At 43.2% G+C, this 23,349-nt stretch overlaps 1 protein-coding gene across 3 annotated transcripts; it reads right to left on the minus strand.

Moving 5' to 3' along the window:
- Positions 1 to 9,181: 9,181 nt before the first annotated feature.
- On the minus strand, positions 9,182 to 22,823 carry LOC125745467 (tyrosine-protein phosphatase non-receptor type 7-like). 3 transcript variants are annotated; one of them, XM_049018367.1, is made up of 11 exons: positions 22,557 to 22,823; positions 17,789 to 18,235; positions 17,500 to 17,683; positions 17,315 to 17,372; positions 13,518 to 13,544; positions 13,361 to 13,440; positions 12,096 to 12,233; positions 11,518 to 11,628; positions 10,981 to 11,135; positions 10,254 to 10,367; positions 9,182 to 10,057 (listed from the first exon to the last, which is right to left on the minus strand). In XM_049018367.1, exons 2-11 carry the CDS (start codon positions 18,229 to 18,231, stop codon positions 9,886 to 9,888), a joined length of 1,482 nt encoding a protein of 493 aa, XP_048874324.1. In that variant the 5' UTR covers positions 18,232 to 18,235; positions 22,557 to 22,823; the 3' UTR covers positions 9,182 to 9,885. The 3 variants fall into 3 exon arrangements, 2 of the variants coding, with proteins under 2 accessions (XP_048874324.1, XP_048874323.1); XM_049018366.1 differs by lacking the exon at positions 22,557 to 22,823 and adding an exon at positions 22,205 to 22,526; XR_007398683.1 differs by lacking the exon at positions 22,557 to 22,823 and adding an exon at positions 22,205 to 22,528 and having other exon boundaries at positions 9,919 to 10,057; positions 10,254 to 10,362.
- Between the last annotated feature and the right edge of the window lie 526 nt (positions 22,824 to 23,349).

Genomic DNA, 23,349 nt, shown 5'->3' on the forward strand with positions numbered 1-23,349 from the left:
CTCCCAGTGGGACATGCCCGGAACACCTCACCAGGGAGGCGTCCAGAAGGCATCCTGACCAGATGCCTGAGCCACCTCACCTGGCTCCTCTCGATGTGGAGGAGAAGCGGCTCTACTCTGAGTCCCTCCCGAATGACCGAGCTCCTCACCCTATCTCTAAGGGAGAGCCCAGCCACCCTGCAGAGGAGCAGCGGCTGTACTCTGAGTCCCTCCTGAATGACCGAGCTCCTCACCCAATCGCTTTGATTTCAGTTATTCAAAATATTCAATAAATAACCATAAATTCATAAGTTCATCTTAGTGTTTCCTGCAATTATTTTAAAATCATGAAGATATACAGGCTTTCATTAGAAAAACATATCGCAGCTTTAATAAATGAGCCTATTTACCCTGTCAGAGAAATATGAGGACAAAAAAACAAACAAAACAAAACAATCGTTCATTAATCGTGATCACAGAAGTTCAACTAATCATGATACTGATTTGAGCCACGTTCTACAGTTTTTTATTAAATGTTTACAGATGTTTTGCAGAACACATCCAGGAGCCACTTGCTGAGGACAGAAGGGTATTCATGCCAGCAATACTGGATAACCCGTGCATTTCAGCTCCTAGCCTCAAAAATATGGGTCATTCTGAAGGCAACATTCCATAATGTAAACGGACAGTTAGATATGAGTACAGCTATCTGCAAGATTAATGTTGTGGTAATCCTCAGTGCAATGACGAAGTTTAGGCATCTTTGCTAAAAAGGGACCTGAAAACTTATACCACCCCCGCAACATACAACTACTCCATTGTATAAAAATAGCAGCGGGCACTGACTATGTTAATGTGTCTCTGGTAATACCACTAACATTAGTGTGCATCCTTTCTGGCACCAGCTACAGCCAGTTGACCACAAACCCGCAGCTACTTGCGCAAGGCAACAGACCCACACGCAACTTTAAACATCCTTCCGTGCAGTAAAGACAAAGCTAAATGGATAACGAAGTCCATTGCCTTTTTTATTTGTTTACGAAATATTATGTCGAGAATTCCAATTGTTTTTAGTTTACTTAAGACATTTAGTAAGACATTTTTCAGTTCTCAATTTCAAGTGGTCAGATCAGAATTCATCTTTAAATTCCGTTTGATCACCGTAGCATAAATACCGTATACTGTAAAGGTGGTTAATATGGTGTTCATGTGTACACATTCACAATTACAAGTGACCTGTACCTAACTATAACGTGAACGCATATGATGTGCGTCATCTGCGTCACCAACAACAGAAAACGCTCAGCGCATGCGTACAATCAAAAAAAAAATCATCTGACCGTTCTCATTCATGTCACATGACCACGAATCGGCTACATATCTGATCTAGGACCACATAAGAAAGCAATTCAAATCTGATTTGAAATGATCGGATTTGTGGGTCGAAACAGCCCTGAAAACATCAGATCTGTATCACATTAAAGGGAGGTTTTAGGGACCTCAGCTTGCCAAGGTGAACATAGCCTTTGTTGAGCGGAGCTTAATAAAGGCTCTTTAATGTATGAAGATGTTACAGATGGACATTGTGAAGGATGGACGATCCACCTTACAATTCACAAAACTTAAAAATTAAAACTTAAAAAGAATACAAGAAACAAACAGATCACGAGGGGTCAAAAACAAAGTAGGTAGATGACAAAAGTAAGGCAGGGAGCAACAAAGGAACAACCACAGCAAGCAGCAGCCAACACTGGGCAACAACAGTGATAGACTCACAATGACCAACTGAGGAACTGGGGCAAAGGCAGGTACATATGCATATATAAGGAGGGCTTCCACCAGGAACAGGTGTGGGCTATTACAGCACACTAACAAGACTTTTACTACGACTAACAAGAACCAAGTGAGCATAATCAAGAATCACTACAGACACAAACACTTGGAAAGACTAGAAACATGAGTACAGAACATAACTACAAATAGGAGATAAGTAGCGAAAACAAGGAACTAACAGAAATACACCAAGAACCTTACCAGGGGCATATAACAAAAAACAAACGTTACATTTTAAATAGCTGGCCTCTAGCCAGCCTCTAATCCCGCACGGTAGGGATGCCTCTCTCATTGCTGCACGCTCAGCCCATTGAGTCTCGTGGCAGCCTGGGAAACAAAAGAACACACTAGGACAGGGGTGGCCAATCTTATATGCAAAAGGCCACTGTTTATGCCGGCTTTTGGGAGAACCTTTAGGTCAGTTGTTCAAACCCAGGTGTGAGGACTCTTCAGCCAAACAGTCCTCTATTTAGTAATCCAATTAGGGAGTTACAGAGAAAACCTGCATGCACAGCTGCCCTTTCTGGGTGAGATCGCGCACCCCTACGCTAGGAACTAAAACTTGTGAAATATTGGGAGATGTGATCACCAGCGACACCTGCTGGCCAAATAGGGAAACGACATATGGACCAGCGTAGGGAACGATGTTGACCGTCTTTACTTATAAATCTAGACCCATAATGCTCAAGAGCAAGTGTGTTAAAAGTAACAAATATTGTTCAGCAAGATTAACTTCTTTTCAGCAAAACGTTTTAAAAAATTGCAATGTCACTTTCAAAATCGGAATATCACTTTCAAAATTGCAATACATACCAGTTTGGCAAACAAATATTGTTGTAATAGTGAAGCTGGAGGTCTCTGCCAATTCCCACCCAGTATCAGGATGGAACGTGTGCCTGAAGTGGACCCCGAACCTCTGACATAGTGGACCTTTTTTAGCCCAGACCATCCTAATGATGTAGTTGTCAGAGACTATATCACAAAGCAGTTTTGCAGTTAGACATGATGCTGAAAAATGATTTATGCTGAATTTAAATTAACTGAGGATAAATTAAACTGCATAGTGGGGAGGGTAATTTATTCTGCTACCAACATTCACGGGCAGCTTCATGGTCACATGCATGCATCAGTGTTCTCTGGTTCTAGACTGTTTTCCTGGGGGTAAGTGATATGTACCAGGCTGCCACAGTTCATAAAGCTACCAGCCTCATATTTCATATTTCTTTTAGCAAATCTCCATTTGTGCAGTGGTTCTGTTTGGAATTTCAAGAAGGGGCCTCCACAAAGACTGAGCTGAACCAAAGCCAGCTGGCATCTGTCCCACAGCGAAATGCATAAAACTGCCAGACAGCTGATTGCTGACGATCCTCTTTCACCTTAAAGTTGGACTCACTGACGCATCCAGAGTCATCAGTTCACAAATCCTTTAAAGCACCCAAAGAATAATTGATTAGCTCTCCAGCCCCACACAAGTTTGAATTGGCTTACAAAACTGAATTTGTTGACTTCAAGACATCAAGAACCTTCAAAAAGAATTTTCCCATTAGTAAATCTTTCTTATCTGTAAATCCGTGGGTGCAGCACGACACTCAGACACATCAGTCCGTCAGAACATACAGGCTTGGTTTTCACTAAACTCTTCATACTTCACATCACAATGACTGGTCCACTGTATTGTAACGAACCATAAAGTGGCTCTGAATTACAGTATTACAAACAATGCAAGCAGACTCATGCGTTAAACCAGGGGTCTCCAACTCTGGTACTGGAGAGCTACCGTCTAGTAGGTTTTCTATCATATCCAGCTTCTAATGAGCCACACTTGTTCTCAGGTAAATACCAGGATCAGGTGTGGCTCATCTGAAGCCATAATAAGCCACTCCATTTAAGCTATGCCGGTCCACTATACAAAGTAACTTGAGGTCCACAACGAATTAATCTTTGGATGATGTTCCCATTTAATAGCGATATTATAAAAGGTCACAACATATAACAACGTGAGGGTTAATACAGCTATGGTATGTTAGCGTTAAAAACCGTATGATCTCCCCACCACCTCACCTCACCCCCTGCCCTGCTGCCCACGTGGCTTTGTAAGGTTTCCTATTGCCACTGTGACCTGTAGCTTACTCAGCCCACACTGCCACCTAGTGTCAACCACCACCGCACAACAACATTACAAATGCTTCCCACAGCACCAATTTTCAGCTCCATCGGTCTTTATAGAATAGCCTGCTGTGTCTGGGTTGGTTATGTCGGTGCATGGCAAAGGGACAATCCACTGTGCAGTTCTCAGAAAAGAAAGGAATTTAGTTCAACAAACTGAACTCGAAAAGGGAACCAGAAAACAAAAGGACCACAAGGGCCCAAAACAAACAGGTGAACAACCAAGCACATATGGAAAGCTGATGTTTAGAAAGCAAGGAGCATATACAGTGGGTATAAGGCAAACAAACGCTAACATCTATGGGGAAACAGGCAGGAAGCAAAGGCGGCAACATATACACAAAGACAGACTGAAGATTAGAGTAAAGGCAGGCATTTAAATACATACATAACAAGGATCAACAAGAGACAGGTGTGGGCCGGTAATGAGCACTAGGAACACTGAAGCATGCTGTAGGTGAGGGCAATTAACAGATAAATGATCAGACACCAGGGGAGAGCAGAGAACGAGGGTAACTGAACATTACTATAAACAGGGAATAGCAGGGAGCGAAAACAAGGAATGGTAACAGATGCACAGCAAAACACAATTAACCAGTGACATACATCTATCCATCCATTTTCCTACTGGGACGCGGGGGGTCCGGAGCCTATCCCGGAAGCAATGGGCATGAGGCAGGGAACAACCCAGGACGGGGGGCCAGCCCATCGCAGGGCACATTCACACACCAGTCACTCACGCATGCACACCTACGGGCAATTTAGCAAGTCCAATTAGCCTCAGCATGTTTTTGGACTGTGGGGGGAAACTGGATGTAAAAGTTAAACGACAAACAGTTGAGTTACACACAACAAAAAGGAAAGGCCGAGAGAGCGCAGCCTCCCACTCAACCCATTAAGCCAGGTGGTAACTCAAGGAACAAGAGAAGACATTAAGAGGCCGAACAGGATGACCAAGCGATACCTACTGGCCAAACAGGACGTTGACATGCAGAACGGAGCAGGACAGGGAGGTATTTGTGTTTCACCACATCCAACGGCAAGCTTGCTATTTGTGAAACTTTCCTCATTTGCATATCTTTTGATGTATATGATGCGTATTGAGAAATGTCACTTTCACAGTTTGTCTGGGTTGCATGGATAACATGCATTCAAAAAGCTTAATGAAAGGATCATTATGACTTGTAGTGGTTTCTAGGATTCCTCAAACGGGCAGTACATTTACAGACAAAAAGTTTAAGCAGTTTTTCCCAGTCTAGGTGGGTCTTAATAATAGTGTCATTGTTTCCTTCTGTCTGTCTCATTTCTGCCCACATAAACAGGTTTCATAAACAGCCCAGCCTTGATGCATGCATCTGAGAGACTTCATACGTGACCCAGAAAGCAAGAGTATTTAAAACCATGGCCTGGAATGGTGACAGCTCAAATTGAAAGAATGTGTTGAGTTTCAAAATTGCTCTTTGCTAGTCTTGTATGATTCAAACAGCCAATCAAACAAAAAGGAGAAACTCAATGCTGAAAAGGTGAAGTTTATTTTTGTGAAGGAGTGGAGTGAGTTCAAATGCATTTTTTTCGCTTGTCTGCCTTGGACTGGGGAGCAGGACATGAGCTAATCTAGGAACCACAAGAAACAAGGTAGGCAAACACTCTGGACAGGTTACATTTTCAATGCAAGGCACACATACATACACAATTCAAATAAAATTCAGGCTAACCATTATATTTAAACAAATATGCCTTCACTCTGTTTTAATGCTCCTGTGAATGCTTGTAATGTTATTCAAAACATTTAGAAAATTGCATTGTTAAAACTAATACTCTGATAATCGACTTAGTAAACTTAAGGAATAATAAACCTTTTCAGTATTTAAAACATACTGTAATGAATACAGAAGGTACATCTTAAACAGCACGAAGACAGCACCAATACTGCAAGTTCAAAGTGATCCCATACAGTACACCTATGCATTTTTATGTCTCCTTCCATGATATAAACGTTGCTGTAACAACACAAGACAAAGAGGTTGGACCCAAGATTCCAGTGTATTCTATTAGTCTAGATCTCCAAAATCACGATCAGTGTTCAGGCAAAGGTTTGAATGGGAGTTATATAGGGGATACTATAGTTTATGTGGGCTATGAGTCAAAAGGAGAAACTACACTATATAGACAAAAGTATTGGGGTACACTTCTTAATCATTGAATTCAGGGGTTTCATTCAAACCCATTAGCACAGTTGCATATAATGAAGCACCTAGCCAAGCAGGCAGGTTTACAAACATTTATGAAAGAATGGGATGTTCTGAAGAGCTCGGTGAATTCAGGCATGGTACTGCCATAGGATGGGAACATTGATAGCAATAAGTTAGTTTGTGAAATTTCTTCCCTGCTAGATAATCCAACTGTCAACTGTTAGTGGTATTATAACAAAGCAACTGAGAACAACAGAAAGTCAGCCATGAAGCACAGACCACGTAAAGTAAGAGTGGGGTCGACGAGTGTTAAGGTGCATAGTGTTTTGACTCTTTTGACTAGATAACTGCGTTATCCGTTATCCAAACTTCCCCTGGCATTAATCCCAGCACAAAAAACTGTGTGTCATGGGCCTAGCAGCTGTATGAAAGCCTCACACCACCAAGCACAATGCCAAGTGTTGGATGGAATGGTGTAAAGCACACTGCCACTGGACACTGAAGCAGTGGAGACGTGTTCTGTGGAGCGATGAATCACGCTTCTCTGTCTGGCAGTCTGATGAATGAGTCTGGGCTTGGCAGGTGTCAGGAGAACGTTACCTGCCTGACTGCATTGTGTCAAATATAAAGTTTGGTGGAGGAGGGATAATGGTATGGGGTTGTTTTCCCATGGGTTGGGCTAGGCCGCTTAGCTCCAGTGAAGGGAACTTAATGCTTCAGCACAGAAAGACATTTTGGACAATTCTATGTTTCCAACTTTGTGGGAACAGTTCGGAGAAGGTCCTTTTCTGTTCCAGCATGACTGTGCCCTAGTGCACAAACCAAGGTTCATAAAGACATGGTTAGCAAAGTTTGGTGTGGAAGAACTTGATTGGGCTGCACAGAGCCCTGACCTCAATCCCATCAAACACCTTTGGGATTAACTAGAACAGAGTTTGCGAACCAGGCCTTCACGTCCAACATCAGTGCCAGACCTCACAAATGCTCTTCTGGACGAATGGGCAAAACTTCCCACAGACACAGTCCAAAATCACATGGAAAGCCTCCCCAGAAGAGTGGCAGCTGTTATAGTTCTAAAGGGGGATACCTACGGATTTAGAATGGGACGTTCATGCAGGTGTAATGGCCAGGTACCCCAAGGCATTTGTCTGTATAGCGTAGATAGGCACATAAAAACAGACTGCACCAGCACTGCTCAGTGCAACACACTTTGTAGATAGCAGCAAGATCTGAGGTTTAGACAGGCTTTATATAACTCAGAAATGTTTTTGTGGTTTTGTGATGTCAGGTAGCAACGAAATACAGATGGGTGATCTGAGATAATTTTGTACCTTTTATCTGAGTTTTTTTTTTTTTTGTGGTCTACAGGCTCGATTCCCAAGTCATAAACTAGAGCTTCATTTCTTTTTTCAAAAGTAAATCAAGCTGCAGCATTTCAAATAGTTTCAAATGATGTAATGAAGCCCACATTGAGCGCAGTCATGCCTCCTTCTCATTTTCTTCAGAATAATGTTTCAAAGTGCTATGCATGCATCAAATCAATCAAAGAATTTTACAACAGGATCTTCAGTCTGATATCACTGGTAACTGAACTGTTCAGGACTTTGGGCGGGATGATCAGTGAGTAGCACCGTTGTCCCCAACACCCTCCAGGTTTGGGAGTTTGAATCCTACAACCAAATGTTCTCCTTTTGCCGAGAAGGTGTTGACTGGGTACTCAAAACTCCCACTGACCAAAACCACGCAGTCTGGCTAACTCAGCATTTCTCAACATAGTCCTCAGGGACCCAAAGTCAGTCCACATTTTTGCTCCTTCCCAGGTGACAGCACACCAGAACCAAACAATCAAGAACATGGAATACCTGGTACAAGCGTAACGGGAGCTGGGAGGAAGCAAAAATATGCAGTGTCTCGGGGTCTCCAAAAACTGGGTTGAGTATCATTAGGCTGATTATTTTAATTTGCCCATATTGTATGATTGTGTGTGTGAATGGTGCCCAGTGGTGCACTGCTGTTCAGGGTGCAGGCCAGCCACTGACTGGGGCCCTGTTCCAGATAAACACTGGGAAGATAGATGAAGTCTACACATTTTATTAAGGGGCATAAAGAGAATGATTTCCAATCCCCTTAGGCCTGTTGAGTTTAGTGGTATTCCTGTTTTGCAGGTTTGAAGAAAACGTGAGTTAGACTTTAGCTTAACCTGTTCTGTGTGATTCATCAGTCTAACTTAATCACCCAAAAGCTCATACGTTTATTGTCGTTTATCATGTTATGTGCAATAATTTTCTCAAGTACAACAGTGGGCTTTCTGCAGTTTTAATTACATGTGTTTTTAAAAGCATACAATGGCCACTCAATTAAAAAACAATAATGAAACAGACCCACACTTAGATTAATTGGTATCTCTAAATTGCATGTATGTGCCTGGTGATGGACTGGAATCTTGTCCAGGGTGTTCCCTGTGTTGTCCCTAATGCTGCCATGTACAGGTTCCAGGATTCCCAGTAACCCTGACTAGGACAAGCCTTTGAAGATGGGTCAATGTTTTTCCCTATACCTTTAGTAAATATTACTCTTGAGCTGTAATTTGTTGCGACTTGTTATTCAGGAATACAGTTCATTAACCCAAGAATCACAGGGCCAAAATCTATGAAGAACCTGTTGTTTTTTAAAAGACACTGGTTTTGCAGGTACTAGAAATAAGTTCTGATTAACAGTATAGCTAACAATGGCAATCGTAGTTTCATTCAGTTTTCCAGTCCTAATGGTTGTATTAAAGACTGACCAACCAGGTGCTTCATAAAGCCTTACATGAAATGCAATTCATTTTAGGGAACGGCACGAATGCACCTGGCTATTAATGTGCTGTTTATTCTGAGTATTTTGTAAGGCAGAATGGAAGGTCTGTGCATAGAGAAAACAATCTCCTGTTCATCATGCAATATGCCTTTTAAATACCTTTTTAAATTATATATATATATATATAGACAAAGAAGGGCAGCGAATAAGTATCTCAATTAAAATTGTGGTATTATAATTTAAGATTTGTTTTGAAATGTTTTAATCCTGATACATGGCGTGTATATACGCATACAAACCTATAACACAAATAAACTTTCATCCACCATTTGTTTCACAACTGAAATGCAATAGCATACCTGTAATCATCCATTTGAGAAGCAAATCAACTCACGCATGGTTTGTATTAAAAGCGGCGTTTCACAGCAAACCTGCGACAGTGTACTTCGGATGATCCTCTTTATAAGCACGAGATTAAACAGACCTCATCAGTCAATGACGAACAATCAGAAAGCATCCTGGAAGTGAGAGCAGCCCCCAGTGGTGCTTCACCAGTGCCTCAGTGTCACTGCGGATCGCTAAAGCTGCTTTCACACATCATTAACTGAGATAAAAAATACTGCTTAGTTTGACATTTTTAGCAATTTTCAAGACAATCCACTTAAAAATAAATATGATATATATGTAAACATATATTTATATATTTATTTCAAAAGCATTTATTCATTTCCGTTTGTAAGAAAGTTTTGCCTGAGTGAACCTTGAAGCAACTTCATTTCGACCTGCACGCCTACGGACATTCAGCGTAAGACCCGCAAGGGTGATGTCCAGCCGCTACGCTGAGGAGCACAGAGAGACGCCCAGCGGGTCCTGGCTGTTTGACAGGCCTCTGCGTGTCGAATGGTCAGACCCTGCGTCACTCAGATGACTCCTGCGGTCCGGGGTCATTTTCCTGCTCCTTTTCTCTTCTCTGTGAGGAGATAGAGTCTGTGGACTGGTTGGTGTCCTTCTCTCCCAGTTTCTCACTGTGCAAGGCTAAAGCCAAGTAAAGGAACTGGTATTGCTCAGTGGTCTGGATCATCCCACCCCTGACAATAACAAAAAACAGTATTTACAGAGTCCGAGTAGCAATGGGGATGACATCACAACAGAAAGCAGTACTGTGAAATGCACTGAAATAAGAAAACTACATTCAGCCGCTTTCTTATTGTGAATCAAATTCGTTGCATGGATGACTAAGTAAATCGCATGCTGGATCAGGTGCTATCAGCGTTAATGCCACACCTGTCGAGCCGCAGCTGGCAGACGGTCCCCAGCACGTCCACCTGTCCTTCCTGCTCCAGCTGCTCACAGCACGCGCTGCAGGCGATGAAGCAGCCCGTACGCCCGATGCCTGCCCTGACGAGGAGAGTTGCACTTGCTCACAAGCACGCGAGCTGGCAGATGATGCACACACACAAGTCTAAAGAAGGCAACCCACACAAAATGACGCGGACGGACGATGACAATATACACCGACGTCTGCCAATGGTACACACACTATCAGCTAACATGCACACATCTATACAGAGTGCATGCTGCCACATAGATTACATGTCAGTTGAAATGGATAATACTGTGTGCACGCCTATTTACAAAGAGTACACACAAACATCTACATCAGCGGTTCTCTACAAAACTATGATATCTGCATCACTCATGGCATGTGGGAGCCCCTCTAGTGGTATGTGAAGGTAGTGGTGCATTTGAGCATCCGTCACAATGGCAGCATTTCGCAACCATACCATCAAGAGCTGTCAACCCCCCTAATGGTACATGGAGAGTCTGATATATTCTGAGGTGGGCATTTGGTGTAAAGAGTTTAAGATCCACTGACCTACATTACTCATGTCTGGCAAATGTGGGTCATACGTGAAAGCTGATGAGAGTCGTGCGTAGGCATGGAATCAGGGATAAAGCCTGGTTGTACAAAAGGACTGAAATTGTGTTTGAGGAAACGTGGAGGTTGAACCTGCAATGGACGACAGTGGGACCAGGGCTGCACAGGGTCTTTCTGTAGGACTGGACATCCAGAACTAGTTGCAAGAGGGGGCCTGCAGGGGGGATCTGGTGGTCCGGCCAAGTGGAGTACCAGTAGTGCCTCAACCGTCTGCTCTCTGACCCCATCTGAGGGACCGTAATGACAGAAGCAATGGCTTGGAGTTATGCACATCTGCAGAGTAACTCTAGTCCAACTGACAGCAGCAGCTCTGCCCACCACAGACATACAGTATCTGTCAGATGTCTCAACAAATACATGTTGCCAAGTTCTATGTTAATTTAGAGGAAGGATCTATCCACCTTAAAGCATAAGCAGGTACCACAGGTGTAAGTTGAGCTGTCCTTAGTTTACACCTGACCTCGATCTCTCTCTGTGACATCCAGAGCTTGCAAGATGAAATGTGAAATCCTCAAGATTGGCGTTGTTCTTATTTGAACAATGAGCTGTCATCAAATGAGCAATTCATCCCTTGGATAGTGGGATCTTAACCAGACAGTTAGTTCTAACCTGGACAGTCATCTCGCGAACTGTGTAGCCGTTGCCCGACACCACTGAGTTCACAACCACGGTGACCCGGCCATATACATCGGTCTGGTCCGGCCAGTACTGGACACATTTCTGGAACACAGACAAAAAGAGTGGGTTCATTGTGCTACGTAAACCTTAAGCATTATTCTTAGGTTTCAGAAAAATGGAAAAGGCAGAGGATTATTTTGGACTTCTTCAGTTAGACTTAGATGGATATTTGACTCTGAGGTTCCACCAGGACCTAGAGTCCGCATCGTTTGGTTAAAAATTCATATCCTTAGCCACTCAGCTTCCTTGTGTTTCATCAGCATGCTGTCAACATACACTCATATTATTTCTACAGCATCACACAGGGAAAGGAAATTACATGTTTTATCTACACTTCGGAGATAACAAAAAAGATCTGGGTAATTTACAAACATTCAGCTGCTACATTGTGTTTAACAATTGCAGAGACCTCCTGATTGGTGACATAAAAGCTGTATGGCCAGTTCCTATTTGGGCTGGCAAATGCACGCTGCTAAAGCCCCATGTCCCATTCCAGAAGACCTCCTCACCTCTGTCATCTCCTTGAGCTCTACAATCATTACAATTATCGCAGACTCCTCCTGCCAGACCATCTCCCAGAAGTCCTCCACTGTGTTAACCATGGGGGCCTGTGTGGCAATATAGCTTTTGGCAGATTCACCGTAGCCCTGAGTGAGATGTATAGGGCAGTAGGCGGTATTAGACACATTGACGTGTGGTCCCACATGCACAAACCAGCAAGAAACCAACTTCTTGCACTATTCTCACCGAAAAATGAAGAATAGAATGGTGGAGTGAGTGACCTTTACATATATTCTATACTCCACAAATCACTCCTCCCATAAAATGGTATTTTAGAAACAACCACCTTTGGATTACAGGGACTATGCAGGCTAGATATTTCGTCACCAGGTTTTAGAGAAACCCTCCTAGCACTCAAAACAAATGACAATATGGACAGCCCCTATTAGGTGAATGCTGTCAATGAGACATGGTTTATGTCATTTCTGCTGGTGTTTTACCCATAACACAGGAAACTAGAGGATATTGATATTAACTCAGTCTAACCCAGGCGTAGGGAGTGTCTGGCACTGATTACTTACACAATATATACTGACCTTTGCTTGACCATTAATGTAGTATGTATTGTATGTATGCATGCCCTTGGATATACAGATATGTACCAATAACGTAACTTGACCCCCAACAAAACTTAAAAACTGTTAGAAACTCTCAATGAAAAACACATCAGCTTATAAAACTGTGTATTTAATATCTTGATGCAAATTACTGAGCCTATTGTCTCATTGAAACTGAGGATTTCAACATACTACTCACTATATTGCATGTCACCTACTACATAGCCAACAAGTATTCGATTTCAGCCCCATCTAACCAGGATGTAGATTAAGGACCCCATCGAACCCGGGTGTAGTTTATGACCCCCATCTAACTGGGACAAGAGGGTCTAGCTGCAGACGCCTGTAGAGTGGAGCTCCACCTGAAATACGTCACCTCCACAGGAAACAGGTGATCTTTAAGGACGTAAAGTTGGAGCTCCGGTTGGGGTCTGCAGCTGGACCCTTCTCGACTGGGATGTAGTTTATGACCCCCATCTAACCTGGATGTAGTTTATTACCCCCATCTAACCTGGATGTAGTTTTTGGCCCCCATCTAACCGGGATGTAGTTTATGACCCCCATCTAATGGGGATGTACTTTATGACCCCCATCTAATGGGGATGTAGTTTATGACCCCCATCTAATGGGGATGTAGTTTATGACCCCCATCTAACCCGAATGCAGTTTGCGTTGATATAGCTGTTGTCCTCCACTTCCGTAGTGCTTCCCCCCAGCAGCACGCGGGTCTCAGGATCTGATTACAAGAAAGTGAAAAAGTTCCATCAGTCATGTATCAGACTAATAATTGAGAAACACATTTCCTTCACTCACTTGGCAGTATGGCCTTGTATCGGTCCTTTAACACTAGAACTGCCAAATCTACGCAAATTTGCGTAAATTCCCTGGGCCTAACACCTACTAGCATCCCTGCTGAGAGTTTCTTGGGCCATTGTCCTCCTGCTTTTGTTGTGCAAACACACCCATTACCTGTGAGGCCTGGCGCATTTGCATTTTTTTACTCAGAGCAGCTAAAATCCAAGGCAGGCTAAACCTCTGTGTGTGACATGGAAACCTTCACAAAAGTCTGCCATATCTATACCAAATATCCCACATGCTGACTGACCTGCAAATATGAAAGACACACATTCACAAAATATATGGAAGCACAAGTCTGTTTTATTTATAAAAAAAATTGAGTGTTTCAAACTTTGCAGTGTTTGCAGACCCAGTGACCATCATCCCTGCATTTGGCGCAAGTGAATTTGTAACACTTTGCACTGGTAAACCTGCTGCGGTTTCTGTTGCAGTTCTCCTGTACCTGACACTGAGTTGTCCATACAAGTCCTGGCACAGCAGCAGCCTTCCTCTGTCCCCATAGCCTTTTGTGGCATAAATTGGCAATGGAGTTCCTTTTCTAGATGACTCAAAAATAATCTTCTTTTGCCTTCCCACCCTGTACATGCCTTGTACAGAACGTAGGAATTTGCCACCACCAGGTCCAGCATGTTGTAAAATACAGCTACTGGCCACCTGCATGTTGCTGCTCTTACGGAATACATGCGCGCCATTTGGTCCAACACATTTACACCACACTATAACAGCAGAGAGAGAGAGAGTCATGAGTGTATTTGCTTTTTTTCTACCTTCTTTCTATATAGGCCTGTATAGTACATATCAGAAAACATTGTAGCACTGATGTAAAATTATACACACATTCACATACCTTCATGTGGTTATAGTCTGTTATCGTGTTGGGTTTCCTCTTTCTGCCTTCACAGATCGCCACATCTTGGTCCAAGGAACTCAGAACACACACAATCTTGTTTTTTTAGGTGCATAAATTGTCAAGGAGACACTGCCACTTCTAAGCACTGACGCGGAGAATTCCTCTTGCTGTGCATTGTCCTTTGAAATTGGAGGAAGTTCATACCAAACTTTATTCCCTGTGCTCAGTAGTGTTGTTTTGCGCTGAAGCAGTCTGTGTGACAGTGCCAGTGAGGTGAAGAAATTGTCCGTTGTGACATTTCTCCCGTCATCCAGAAATGGCTCCATCAGACTCATGACCATGTTCTCTGCCAGCCTCTCCCTTTTCTGGTGACTGGGGTCCTTTCCCAAGTTAGGGGACACGTTGCAGACGTATTTGGTCTCCAAATCCGTGGCCATCCAGAACTTGATCCCAAATTTGTCCGGCTTGGATGCGATATACCAAGTGACATGGAATGGATCCACATCTACTCCACGTTGTCTTTCCACCGGTGTCCCTCAGGGCTCGGTTCTTGGCCCTCTCCTATTCTCCCTCTACACTAAATCTCTTGGCGAAGTTATATCCTCACATGGCTTCTCCTACCACTGCTATGCCGATGACACTCAACTCATCCTCTCCTTCCCTCCCTCAGACACTCATGTCTCCACTAAGATCTCTACATGCTTGGCAGACATCTCATCTTGGATTACCACTCACCAGCTAAAACTCAAAACTAGTAAAACTGAGTTGCTTTACATCCCGGCTGACTCATCCCCCCTCCAGGACCTTGCGATCTCCTTTGACAACTCCCTGATCCGTCCTTCGGTTTCTGCTAGAAACCTTGGAGTTACCATAGATGATCGGTTGTCATTTTCCTCACATATCACCAGTCTTTCTCGCTCTTGTCGGTTTCTCCTCTTTAACATCAGGAGGATACGTCCATTTCTTTCCACCCAGGCTACCCAGATACTCGTCCAGTCCCTCGTCATCTCACGCCTTGACTACTGCAACTCGCTTCTAGCGGGTTTACCACTGAGCGCCATCCGTCCCCTCCAACTGATTCAGAATGCAGCTGCTCGTCTTGTTTTCATCCTTCCCAAGTTCTCCCACACCACTCCTTTGCTGCGCTCCCTCCACTGGCTTCCTGTAGCTGCACGCATCAGATTCAAAACACTGATGCTCGCATACAAAGCCAAAAATTCTCTGGCACCATCCTACCTAAAGGACCTCATCACACCCCGCTCTGCACCACGATCTCTCCGATCCTCCAGCACTGCTCGACTGGTCCCACCTCCCCTCAAGGCACAAGGAAGACACGCATCTCGGCTCTTCTCTGTCCTAGCACCTAATTGATGGAATGAACTCCCCCTAGATGTCCGAACAGCTGAATCCTTGAATGTCTTCAAGCGACGACTCAAAACTTTTCTTTTTCAGAAATACCTGACGTAGAACTTCTATATTCTTACTCGACTCTTTTTCTGGTGTGTGTTTTAAAAAAATAAAATAAAATAAAAATTCTGCACTACTCAATGGCGTTCTCAGAGATAGTATTCGTAGCTGGGGTCCTTATTGAGCTAGCATCGGAAATTCATTGCAGAGTCTCAAAGCACTTATGTAAGTCGCTCTGGCCAAGGGCGTCTGCCAAATCCTGTAAATGTAAATGTAAATATACTGCATGGACAATGAACCTTGGTCGAGAACAGCTGTACATCTATGTTCATGTGTTCTCCTGGAGTGAAACTTTCAGCACAGTTCTTGGTGAAGGCTGGCAGAGAACGTGGTCATGAGTCTGATGGAGTCATTTCTGGATGACGGGAGAAATGTCACAATGGACAATTTCTTCACCTCACTGTCACTGTCACACAGACTGCTTCACTTTACTGGGCATGGTGAATAACGTTTGCCGTGAACTTCCTCCATTGGCAAAGGACACTGCACAGGGAGAGGAATTCTCCACGTCAGTGTTTAGAATGGCGCGCATGTATTCAGTACGAGCAGCAACAAGCAAGTGGCCAGTAGCTGTGTTTTACAACATGCTGGACTTGGTGGCGGTGAATGCCTACGTTCTGTACAAAGCATCTACAGGGTGGAAAGGAAAAAGAAGATTGTTTCCGATTCTTCTAGCCAAGGAACTCCATTGCCAAATACAGGGATGATGGTCACTGGGTTTTCAAACGCTGCAAACACAGACTTTGAAAGATAGACAGACTGTGTGGGACAGTAACCACTGAGACAAAAGGCAGAAAGATGACGAAGAGATGAACCTGGAACTGAGGCACGGATACATCAATTTTTACATGAACAGCCAAACATGCAAAGCTGGAGAGATCACACAAAAACAAAATTCACTTTTGGTGTTATAATTCAGTGATGGCCAATGAAAATGAAATGACATTTTATTCTGTATGTGTATGAGCATGTCAAAAACCATGGACCATGACTTCACTCAGCTTATGACATTTATATACAAACATGCATTGGAGACTGAAGTGTTAGCATGTTTTCATTTTATTCATTTCATTCTATTAGCAACTTTTCATTCTATTTTCACTCAATTTGTTTTATAAATAACACAGACTTGTGTTTCCATATATTTTGTGAATGTGCGTCTTTCATATTTGCAGGTCAGTCAGCGTGTGGGATATTTGGTATAGATATGGCAGACTTTTGTGAAGGTTTCCATGTCACACACAGAGGTTTAGCCTGCCTTGGATTTGAGCTACTCTGAGTAAAAAATGCAAATGCGCCAGACCTCACAGGTAATGGGTGTGTTTGCACAACAAAAGCAGGAGGAGGATGGGGCTGAAGACCTGCGAAAATCACAGCAGGGGTGACAAACACCTTGGGACTCTCAGCAGAGAATAAAAACTCGGTAAATCTAGTGTTAAGGCATGTCCTGGAACATTCAGCTCGGTTGCATTTACAAAGTTTGGGGGTATTTGCTATATAGAGAAGAAAAACAAAAACAACTGAATTTGTTCTTGTCTATGTGCACTTGAGAGAATGACCTGCATATCATCAGCAATGCTATCTCCAATTGCCCAGATGATATTTCATAGTGGTGGTTACCTGATACTCCAGGTCCAATATATGCGTTTGCCTGGAGGCCACTTGTAGCTGTGAAGCATCTAGGGGGCGTTTACTGGTTCTGAGCAGCTGCAGGATGGTGTCGCGTGGAGTGGAGATAGTACACAGTGGCTCCACCATGCCCAGACTACTCACATCCAGGACCAGTGACACATTGGAGCCCCGCCTGCAAACACAGTGTGGCTCAAAGATCAACAGGCTGCAGGTGTCCACTGGATGGCATTGTGAAGACCAGCATGACTGATCTCGTGTAAACCTTCTTCATCCATACCTCTCCTGAAGGCGGGCCTGTTTACGACTGCCAACTGTGGGAAGAGGGTATTTCTGTACAGTTGAGAAATTCATAGTCTGGTCCATGTCACTGGCAGGTGAAGGATCCGTATTGCTATTCGCATCACTGGGAAAGGTGGGATTTCTGGACATTCCCATGTCACTCAGTACAGGGCAGTCGCCGGGCTGGTCCATTTCACAAGAAGAAGGGAAATCCCTGCTCTGGTCCACATTCCTAGGATACGGGTGATCACAGGGCAACTCCATCTCACTGGGAGATAGCACATCCCCGGGCTGCTTTGTGTTACTAGAAGAGGGATGACACCTGAGCTGATCGACATCACAGTGAGAGGATTCCTTGGGTTTGTTTACATCGTTGTGAGAGTGAGGCTCTTCGGGTGGATCCATGTCATTGCAAAGGGCGGGCTCTTCAGTCTGGTCCATGTTACTGTTAGGGGGAACGTATGAAAAGTAAAGAAACTGAGAGAGTAAAGAAGCTCAAGTATACCACATGGCCTCCGACTGAAGGAGGTGAATATAGGAATATAAGAGGTGGAAGATGAATTAATGATGTTAAAAGAAAGTGCCCAATGAAAAAAACTTGGCTCCCGAAGGGTGGACCGATTCGAGTCCAGTCATAATCTGATAATTAATAGTTCACCCTGATTTTGCCAGTTTTTCTATTTTCTATTTTATTTCCGCTGATAACAGTATAAAATAAATCATCTATTACATTACAAATTAAATCTATAGCTATTTGTCTTTGTCTTATAAACATTAAGGACAAAGAATGAAATTGTTGTCTTTTTTCTCTGAACTTTCAACACATGTAATCTTCCTTACTTAGATCCTTTACATAATTAAAACGGTAGTTGAATGGGAAGGCTTGCATTTTTGTGGTGGGGTGTTATTGTTACAGCCAACCTCCATCACAGCAGCTGTATGTGTATCTGAAAGATTCTGTACAGTGTAAGAGTTTAAATATTATGCATTGTTAAACAATTTGCTGCAGAGGGCCATTAAATCTAAATCTATGACCCCCATCAAATAATCTAATATTGTTTAAAATAAATCACTCTAGACTGCTGCATTAATTAACTATTCACGTTGGGCCTGCTGTAATCACAATGAGCAGCATATGAGCAGTTTTAGCATCTCGTTATGGCTTTATCTGGAAAAAGCCACAAAACATGAAGCCTTTGCAAACAGAAGTATTTTGCATGTTCTGGACAAAATATACAAGAAAACCTGTATTTCAGTTATTAGAAAATGCTTTATCCTGCTTGTAATAATGGCAAGTTCATATAAGAAGAGGTCCATCAACTACTCATTAACGGGTCCCACAGACCCGACCCAAATCCTTTCAATAAACATCCAAACACCTGATTTTTTTATATGAACTGCACTTATACATGGTTGTGGAAGCCTGAATGCTTTTGGAACTTAAAGAAAAATACTTTAAAACCGCAAGGACTGTCCATTTTTCTACCAACACGGAAATGATAATTCTATGTTAATTACTGGATTAATAACATGAATAAGTGAATTGGTTGAAATGTATGATTCTAACTAGTCAGTAGTCCATTACACTGTCTGACAGCTATCTGACCAGCTATTTGATCAACCTGTCTGCAAAGCAAATATTTAACATAATGTCACAGAAACACAAATCGAATCATATCAATATAAAGACTTGTTGGCCTCCTCTACTGACAGGAACAAGGAGTGACAGCTTACTGTCACTGCAATTACATTATTCTAGAATTTGTGTATTTGTTTGCTTGTTTTTTTTTTTGTTCAAGTTTTGCCCTGTTTAAATTTTGACTGTTTCTCTTGCATGTGCTATCAAAGAGCCGAGCAAAAGCATGCAGACAGTATCAGCTACTCTTCCTCAAGTTCGTTCTGCTTTTTCCGTCTGCCCACTCGCCTTGTGGTCACCACAATACACATGACACATAACGGCGCAGTAATGCTCTCATACTGATAAATAGTCAGGCTTGAGCTTTGGAACATGCATATAGACCACATAGTTAATCCACAAAGCAGACATATACACAATTTCTGTTCAGGATGAATGACAGCATAATTTTATGGAATGCAATTTCAGTTACAACACACTGACTAATGGAGATTAAGTCATTATAGAGTTAATTGATTATTTTTATTTTAGCCAATACTATTTTAGATTTTTCACATAGGATTTTTTCCAGCACTCGAAGCAATAATCTTCTTTTTATCTGACCTCCACCTTGGGCAGTGTATTTTGTACTTTAATGTGTGAGGTTTTATGGTGACTGTATTCCATTATTGTGGGCTCACAATCACCCTGGACACATTCTTGTTCAGTGTGGTACCACTAAGGACTTTCCTACTATACATCCTTACCCGGTAGCTGAATGTGTTTTGTGACGTTTAAGCAGTACCCTGCTCTTCGACTCCAGCAAGCATAATGGCAAACTAATCAATCACAGAAATGTTTTCCCACCCAGCACATAAACAATAATAGAAGGGAAGAGCAGCATATCCGTGTCACTTACTCCTCTGCACTGGGCGTGAAAAGAAATCCACCCTTGTGAAAGTATGTTTTGTTCTAAAATGATTTTAATATTTAAGCAGCTGTATTAAGCAACGGTGCAGTAGTGCGGTGGGCGGAGCTGCAGTCACGCCCCTACAAAATCCTTGGGCTTCAAATTTGGCCCAGGTTTCATGCATGTGTGTGGAGCGTCCAAGGTTCAGCCCACGTCCCCCTGGGTTTCTGTTAAAAATGACCAGGTTAAACGCTAACGACAAACATGACTAGCTGACTGTCCGTGATTAGCTCAGGTTCCTTGTGGCACGAAGTGTTAGTCAGAGGGTGCAGGCAAAGAAGTGATTAAATGTGTTGAATCAGTACAGGAGCAGACACACCTAGTTTACTGCGTGTGAAACAATGTTTTTATCTGTGCTTTTGTTTAACGGTTGAAACGATGACTCCATTCTTCTAGAAAAGCGCAGCCGAGGAGCTAGTTAGTGTGAAGAATATTATATGGCTGCTCTGCAGTTTTTTTTACCTCATCGAATAAGTGACTGGGGTGTGAGGCCTACAGCGTGCTGCAGATTCCCCGCCGGCTCAGCATGAGGCGGACATGGTTAAGCAAGTTGTGCACCTTTACAGCCAGGTGCCGTCGACCTCTGGCTCTTGCTGTGGGCTGTCAGCTCTGTCAGTAGTAAGTATGAAGCCCTTCAGCCAACATCACGTCTGTCAAATATATTCGATGAAGCATAAATGTGCCTTGAATGAAGCCCAAAAAACAACACAAACATTCGGCTCAATGTAAATGGTAGCTTCAATGCTTAATGAAGTATGTCATATATTGTAAGCAAATGTGTGTTCAATAGAGCCAGCCATCCATCCATCCATCCATTTTACAAACTGCTTATCCTACTGGGTCGCGGGGGTCCGGAGCCTATCCTGGAAGCAATGGGCACAAGGCAAGGAATAACCCAGGATGGGGGGCCAGCCCATCACAGGGCACACACACACACACACACACACACACACACACACACAATTTAGCAACTCCAATTAGCCTCAGCATGTTTTTGGACTGTGGGGGGAAACCGGAGTACCCGGAGGAAACCCCACGACGACATGGGGAGAACATGCAAACTCCGCACACATGTGGCCCAGGCGGTGACTCGAACCTGGGTCCCAGAGGTGTGAGGCAACAGTGCTAACCACTGCACTACCATGCCGCCCCCTTCAATAGAGCCAGTTGTTAAAATTACTTAAGTATATAGAGTAACACTGTTCAAGCTTATGGGACAGAAATAATTCATTGAACCCAAGCAGGAAATTATGGGAAAAGGAGCTGCAGGCCATGTTTAAAAGACACAATAATACAACAAAGCTGAACTATAAACATTAGTTTACCCATAAGTTATATAAGCTTCTAAAGACAACACCTAAATGCTAAAGAAGTATATATAACAATCCATATTCCATGTCCAGCTCCTGCTGAACAAACCTGCAACAAAGTAGCAATAATAATAATAATAATAATAATAGTATTTGTAGTATTATCACCTGTTACAGTGACATTTGCATGACTTTCCTGTGTTTCATAGGTTTCTTCCCACAGTTCAAAGAAATTAACGTGGCTAATTGGTATCTCTGAATTGCCCAAAAAAATACTACTCTGTGTGTGTGTGTATGTGTGTGTGTGTGTCCTGAGATGGACTGGCATCCCATCCAGGGTGTACGCTGCCTTTGGGCACTGTGCTACCTGGGAGAGGCTCCAAGTCACCTGTGTTAGACTCAGTGTGTGTGTGTGTGTGTGTGTGTGTGTGTGTGTGTGTGTGTGAGTGTGTATACACACACATATGTAATACTTTTCTGTCCTAAATAATAACTGGAAACACAAATTCTTGCGCTTACCTTGACACTGCCTTTCCGACCCGACAACCTAATGCACCACACAAACATACTCTGATAGACCGCTGAACGCGCCGTGAACCCAACAGCCCTCGCATCTGTCCATCAAGAACTCAGAAGTCCATCCAATATCGCGTCAGCGCCAAGCATGTATCTGTGAAGCGCCTTCATGGTTTCAAAATAACGCAACATTTCTTTTCTCAATTTGGACAAATACTTGGTAAATGAAAGTAAAGCAGCTGGTGAGTAGCAAAACTCCTAAAAAGGAGCGTAGAGCGGCAACAGCAGTACAGTCCGAGCGGCGGTATCAGTGGACTCACTGCACGCCGCCCCCTTCCCAGAACTGAATCCATACCTATGATCCGGGCGTGAGTTGTGCGAGCTGAGTCCGGACCCAGAAGAAAGCGTGCACTGCAGGGTGAGCTGGAGTGGGACAGGATGACAGGAATGCGGACTCTCGTAGTTAAAAGAGCGAGAGCGAAGGCGAGCAGGAACCAACACGCATCGAATACTTTTATTTTTGACGCGCCGCGTCTGCGAGGCAAGGAAGTGAGTTTGCTGTTGCCTGCCTGCTCTGCGCACATGTCTAAACGTGAGTGCGACTCATGCCTGGGGATCTTCTCCACGGAAGTGCAGCGCGGTGAGCGAGAGGCCGGAGAGGCGGCGGCACAGTGGGTGATGCCTGTCCCAGAGCCGCCTTCACCTCACGTTTGTCAGATCGCATCCATCTGGCACAGCTGCTGAAGCGCAACCGAGTGTCTCACCTGAGTGACCAGAAATAATGCAGCTTTCGACCATGTTTCGACCTCAAATTAGTTTATATGCCAGCATAAATTACGTTGCACATTGTATTTTATCCCAATCAGTCACACAGACAATAACTACACACCATGCAGAATATTTTGTTAGTTTTTTATTGGTTATTGGGTGAAAGTGAAATTCGCTTTTTATAATTAATGTTTTATATATTTTTTTGAATAGACCGTTTCTTAGTGAGCCCACTAATTTCTGTAAAAACCTTCATTTCTGACGTGTATGAACTAAAAAAAAGATACCATAACTCTCAACCTTTGAGTGTGTCTGATGTGTGTTTCTCTGCCTGTGGATAGATCCGTTGAGCATAATTCTTCTGCTTATCTGTGAGTTAC

This window comes from Brienomyrus brachyistius, chromosome 6 (genome assembly GCF_023856365.1).
Source record: "Brienomyrus brachyistius isolate T26 chromosome 6, BBRACH_0.4, whole genome shotgun sequence".
NCBI lineage: Eukaryota > Metazoa > Chordata > Actinopteri > Osteoglossiformes > Mormyridae > Brienomyrus > Brienomyrus brachyistius.

Bases quoted from the DNA above. Each gene is read 5' to 3' on its own strand.
- LOC125745467 (XM_049018366.1), bottom strand. From the start codon at position 22,299: ATGCGAGGGCTGTTGGGTTCACGGCGCGTTCAGCGGTCTATCAGAGTA. The intron at 17,373-17,499 runs GTAACCACCACT...TTCTCTATATAG, and splicing joins TATTGGACCTGGAGTATCAG to CAAATACCCCCAAACTTTGT. The intron at 11,629-12,095 runs GTGAGGAGGTCT...TCTGTGTTCCAG, and splicing joins AGCTCAAGGAGATGACAGAG to AAATGTGTCCAGTACTGGCC.